At 40.0% G+C, this 6,000-nt stretch overlaps 1 protein-coding gene across 2 annotated transcripts; it reads left to right on the top strand.

Annotated features, from left to right (window-relative positions):
* Positions 1-530: 530 nt before the first annotated feature.
* Positions 531-1,567, top strand: sf3b5 (splicing factor 3b, subunit 5). 2 transcript variants are annotated; one of them, XR_009827152.1, is made up of 3 exons: positions 531-689; positions 1,007-1,338; positions 1,419-1,501. XR_009827152.1 is itself a non-coding variant. In XM_062057579.1 (2 exons), the coding sequence occupies exons 1-2, from the start codon at positions 547-549 to the stop codon at positions 1,266-1,268; spliced, it is 405 nt and encodes a 134-aa protein (XP_061913563.1). In that variant the 5' UTR covers positions 531-546; the 3' UTR covers positions 1,269-1,567. The 2 variants fall into 2 exon arrangements, 1 of the variants encoding a protein (XP_061913563.1); XM_062057579.1 differs by having other exon boundaries at positions 1,007-1,567.
* Positions 1,568-6,000: the final 4,433 nt, after the last annotated feature.

Below are 6,000 nucleotides of genomic sequence, written 5' to 3'. Positions count from 1 at the left end.
TGAGGTTCTACATCTCCATCGGGATACAGAAAATAGGTTTTACTTGAAAACTTCAATTTTTATGAATAATAATTGTTTTTGTTTCCCCAAAACGTTGACTTTTATTTGACATTTATATTTGTATGTTAATCCATGCATAGTAAGAATAAATACATTAGCTGTTAGTCCAACCACGTACACACTTATTTTGCTAAATGCCTTTAGTGAGTACTATTGCTTAAATATATTGATATAATGATGATAATATTAATATTAATAATAATAATAATTAATCATACTAATTACAATAATAATGATAATAATAATATTGATTGAGGATTAACGCAACTTTATTGAAGGCGGCACCTATGCGTAAGTACATTTGTTTTGACGGACAGAACCCCGGAAATGTTCATTGCATTTACTTTTAACATCAAACGTGCAATTACAGAGAGACTTTAATCCGCATAAATATGACAATGACACGAGTAAAAAAAGATAAATAATTAAAAGAAAGGGAATAATTAGCCGTGTTCCGGGAAAGTAAACGCTGCACATTAATGTTTCATGTCGGAACATTTCTTGGTCCGGACGGCCACACCGGAAGTAGTCGCCACGCGGCCTGGTAAGGAACAAGAGCAGAAAGTTGCGTCTTTGGACTTTTCCTGCACGAATATTCTTGCTAAGACTTGTCTCGGACAAATAACAAAGTAAGTCATTTTACAATCTACTGTACTAGACTACTGTGCTTTGGTGGATGGGAACATGTTCGCTGGCCTTCAAAGTGTGATGATGTTAGCATGCTAGCAGCTAGTTAGCTTTAGCTACAGCTAGCAGCTAGTTAGCTACAGCTAGCAGCTACAGCTAACATGTGTGTGTTTGAGTAAAAGTTCGTGTAAAATATGCAAGAGTAGAAGAGTCGATGTTAGCTGCTAAACTCACTATGTAGCAAACAATAAGTGACTATGCACTAAAGTGACTATAAAGAATAAGTGACTATAGTAGAAATGTGTTGTTGTGCTCCCAGAATGACGGACAGGTACAACATCCACAGCCAGCTGGAGCACCTGCAGTCCAAGTACATCGGCACGGGCCACGCAGACACCAGCAAGTGGGAGTGGCTAGTGAACCAGCACCGGGACTCTTACTGCTCCTACATGGGACACTTTGACCTGCTCAACTACTTCTCTGTGGCCGAGAACGAGAGCAAGGCTCGTGTCCGCTTCAACCTCATGGAGAAGATGCTGCAGCCCTGCGGACCTCCTCTGGACAAGCCTGACGACTCCTGAACACACCTGCTTGCTTTAATCACTGCACACCTGGAACATTCTATACCTGCTTGCTTTAATCACTGCACACCTGGAACATTCTATACCTGCTTGCTTTAATCACTGCACACCTGGAACATTCTATACCTGCTTGCTTTAATCACTGCACACCTGGAGCATTCAGTCGTCCTCCATCTATTTGTGGTTTCATTCTCCAAAGATGTGTGCTTTGTTACAGCAACCTTTCATCAGCATCCTGAGGAGAAGAATGCAAGTTTGTGTTTACAACCATCATCTTGTTCATTAAAACACCTTTTTCAACCTAACTAAATGCTATTTATTTGACTTGTAATACATGTATACACTTACATATTTGACTAGTAATACATGTATACACTTACATATTTGACTAGTAATACATGTATATTACATATTTGACTAGTAATACATGTATATTACATATTTGACTAGTAATACATGTATACACTTACATATTTGACTAGTAATACATGTATACACTTACATATTTGACTAGTAATACATGTATACACTTACATATTTGACTAGTAATACATGTATACACTTACATATTTGACTAGTAATACATGTATACACTTACATATTTGACTAGTAATACATGTATACACTTACATATTTGACTAGTAATACATGTATACACTTACATATTTGACTAGTAATACATGTATACACTTACATATTTGACTTGTAATACATGTATACACTTACATATTTGACTAGTAATACATGTATACACTTACATATTTGACTAGTAATACATGTATATTACATATTTGACTAGTAATACATGTATATTACATATTTGACTAGTAATACATGTATACACTTACATATTTGACTAGTAATACATGTATACACTTACATATTTGACTAGTAATACATGTATACACTTACATATTTGACTAGTAATACATGTATACACTTACATATTTGACTAGTAATACATGTATACACTTACATATTTGACTAGTAATACATGTATACACTTACATATTTGACTTGTAATACATGTATACACTTACATATTTGACTAGTAATACATGTATACACTTACATATTTGACTAGTAATACATGTATATTACATATTTGACTAGTAATACATGTATACACTTACATATTTGACTAGTAATACATGTATACACTTACATATTTGACTAGTAATACATGTATATTACATATTTGACTAGTAATACATGTATACACTTACATATTTGACTAGTAATACATGTATACACTTACATATTTGACTAGTAATACATGTATACACTTACATATTTGACTAGTAATACATGTATACACTTACATATTTGACTAGTAATACATGTATATTACATATTTGACTAGTAATACATGTATACACTTACAAATTTGACTAGTAATACATGTATACACTTACATATTTGACTAGTAATACATGTATACACTTACATATTTGACTAGTAATACATGTATACACTTACATATTTGACTAGTAATACATGTATACACTTACATATTTGACTTGTAATACATGTAAACAATTATATATTTGACTTGTAATACATGTATACACTGTTGGAAGCATATCCATATTTAAGTGTTACTTCTTTCTAAACTCCTATAGTCATATAAAGAATAGCTAGTATTCTTCCTTCTTTTGAGTCTCATAGTAAGGTGTTGGCCTTCTAGATTGGAATGTGTCAGAGTAGAGATAACTCGGAGTAGTCTAAACAAAGAGAGTGGGGGTGAGGGACAGACGGAAGATCACGGGACATCCGGGGGGTTTGAGCTAGACCGATCTGGACCGGGCTAGGGAACGCTTGGGTGCTGGGTTGGTCTCAGGTTTGTCCTCTAAGCTTTGAGAATAAACTACAAAATACCAACTATTGCCTGGAGATTGAATATAAACATCAGCGTATTGCCATAAAAAGAATCTAGGAGAGACTAGCCATTTGAATTCCCCATTGGAGGAATGCTGGTCGACGCAACAATTTGGGGGCTTCGTCCGAGATGGCACGCTGTTGATTGATGACTTCTTGCAATCTTCTGGACAGACTCAATTGGCCAATTCAAGGTAAGCAGAACCTTTCTTTTTAGATAAAATCTGTGTTAGGAGTCTGTCCTGAAGTCTGTAAGTCAAACACTGTTTTTTAATCCCAGGCACAGATTGGTGATTTTGATAGATTGATTGCATTTTTGCCTGCCATTGCATTAAAATAGTAAATAAGTGGTCAACTCAGGCCATTGTGTCTCGATTACGTGACGGGCAGTTTCATTGACGAGTGAACTAATAGTTGGGTGTAGCTTACCCTGGGAATTTGGTCGTCCCTTAATGAGTACGGGTTGCAAGATCCCAGTGACGATAATAGGGCACTGAAACGTACGGAAAAGGCTGGAGGCCATTTGTAAAAGGTACAATAAAGACTCCCGGGTTGGAAGATCCCAGTGCGATAAGGGCACTAGAATTAAGAAAATATAGACACATGGCCTTGGAGTGTGAAAAACAGAAATGTGATGGCAGCGGGGGAGGAATGTGATTAATCATTACTGTGTAATGATCAATTGAATGGACGGTTGTCGACAATGGAACTAGCAGGTAGAGAGAAAAAAAAGAGAAAAAAAGGAGAACGTTCCTTGAAAGGGTTAAGAGGGAGTTTACAATACTCGAAAAGTCGTTAACTCAAACGTCTGGTAAAATAAAATTAAAAATTTAAAAAAAAAAAAGTAACTGGAAGTTTTATGGTAAAGTGAAACGCAGAGAGTGTGCTGCTGAGTGTGAGTGTGTGTGAGCGGGAGTGCTTACGCGTGCTCGTGTGCGTGTGTGCTGCTGAGTGTGTGTGTGTGTGTGTGCGGGAGTGCTTACGCGTGCTCGTGTGTGTGTGTGCTGCTGAGTGTGAGTGTGTGTGTGCGGGAGTGCTTACGCGTGCTCGTGTGTGTGTGTGCTGCTGAGTGTGAGTGTGTGTGTGCGGGAGTGCTTACGCGTGCTCGTGTGTGTGTGTGCTGCTGAGTGTGAGTGTGTGTGAGCGGGAGTGCTTACGCGTGCTCGTGTGCGTGTGTGCTGCTGAGTGTGAGTGTGTGTGAGCGGGATTGCTTACGCGTGCTCGTGTGTGTGTGTGCTGCTGAAAATGGAACACTCAGGGAGAGAATTTAAGAGTTTGGCGTATGATAAAAGTAAACGGGGATTACGTGAAAAAACGAAATGCAGCAAAAGAAACGATGATTAATGACAGAATGAACTAATTGGTTTTTTGTCTGCCGCGCATGCGCAAGACAATTCAAACGACCCGCCCAGACTTTGACTAGGACACCGCCCCCTACTCCAGTGACAAGAGAAGGAGGTATTAACACGCCCCCTCTAAGATTAATCCTGCCTCCGAAAATTAACCCCTTGTACACGTCTGACCATTTTCTCCGGCAGACATTTTTGACACATGACTTTAACACTTTGGACATACTACAATATAAGTCTCTTGCCGATGCATACATGCAAGCCATTGTTGACCTTGCTTTCCCACCTGTACCTCCGGGAGGGAACCTTTGGCCCAACACTTTGGACAAAGTTAACCCTGATATACAAGGTGCCAAAAACAATATATGGCAGGACATTTTATTCATCCCATGCAAAATAGGGCTAATGACAGAGCAACAAGGAAACGACTACTTAAATTACAGATCGCTGAAGATAAAAGGTTAAAAGAACCAAAAGGTCAAAGATCAGCTAGGGTATATTCAGCAGTGGGTGACCTTGCTTTTGAGTTCCAACAGGTGGAGGAAAGAATCCTCAACAGACGTGCGGTTGGACTCGGGTGGTGGACAACACGATGTTTCAAAGCCGGTCCGGGGTAGACACTGTTTCGGCTGTGACCAGCCTGGTCACTGGAGTCGTGACTGTCCGAACATTTCCGAACAGGAAAGGTTCCGTCGTGCCAACAAACGAACACGAAGGCGTGTAAGAGGACGCCCACATCAGGAGCCGCAGCAGGAAGTACCGACAGGACCCCTGCTGGACATGAGTGTCAACGGACAATTTTATCAGCCACCCATTCGATTCTGAATGCAGAGGTTTAATTGATTGTTGTCGTCTCCTTGTTGTGTGCGCAGTTGTGCACTCTACTCTCTAAAAGCCCTAGATGTTATGACGTCATTGGGCAGGCAAGCTGTTTATATTGTGGGAAAGCGGACGTGAGAACAGGCTGTCCCCACTAGGTCTCAGGTCCGCATTGAGCTGGAGGGGGCGTGGCCTCCAGCTCCGGCTGAATACCGGGAGTTTGTCGGGAGAAAATCTCTGCCGGGAGGTTGTCGGGAGAGGCGCTGAATTCTCCCGCTAAAAACGGGAGGGTTGGAAAGTATGCTTATATCTGTCAGTAAACTCGCCATGAAAGCACTAAAACATACCGGTGTAGTGAGTTTACATTATTCACCCAAGGAACTTTAGTTATTAGAGAGTTCCGGTCGGACGTTTTTTTCACGGGACACATTTCGGGCGTTGTTGTTGCACTAGTGAGCAACGGATGAGGAGATGCTGCTCAATTATTGATTGAAGTAAAGTGTGAATGTCAGTTAGCTCCATCTTTTGACACTTCTTCCACACCTGTCCTTGCACGCTACAACAATGATGACGGGGAGAAGACGCTGTCCAAGTGGAGGCACGTAAATAAGACTGCCCACATTGTGGCGCATCCTGAAAGTGACTTGAAGATGATGAGTAAAACATCATCTATGCAACATTTTGAG

Source organism: Entelurus aequoreus, linkage group LG09 (genome assembly GCF_033978785.1).
Source record: "Entelurus aequoreus isolate RoL-2023_Sb linkage group LG09, RoL_Eaeq_v1.1, whole genome shotgun sequence".
Taxonomy (NCBI): domain Eukaryota; kingdom Metazoa; phylum Chordata; class Actinopteri; order Syngnathiformes; family Syngnathidae; genus Entelurus; species Entelurus aequoreus.
The sequence above is the reverse complement of the archived record's forward strand: the minus strand, read 5'-3'. Positions and strand labels throughout refer to the sequence as shown.

Bases quoted from the DNA above. Each gene is read 5' to 3' on its own strand.
- sf3b5 (XM_062057579.1), top strand. From the start codon at position 547: ATGTCGGAACATTTCTTGGTCCGGACGGCCACACCGGAAGTAGTCGCC. The intron at 690-1,006 runs GTAAGTCATTTT...TTGTGCTCCCAG, and splicing joins TGTCTCGGACAAATAACAAA to AATGACGGACAGGTACAACA.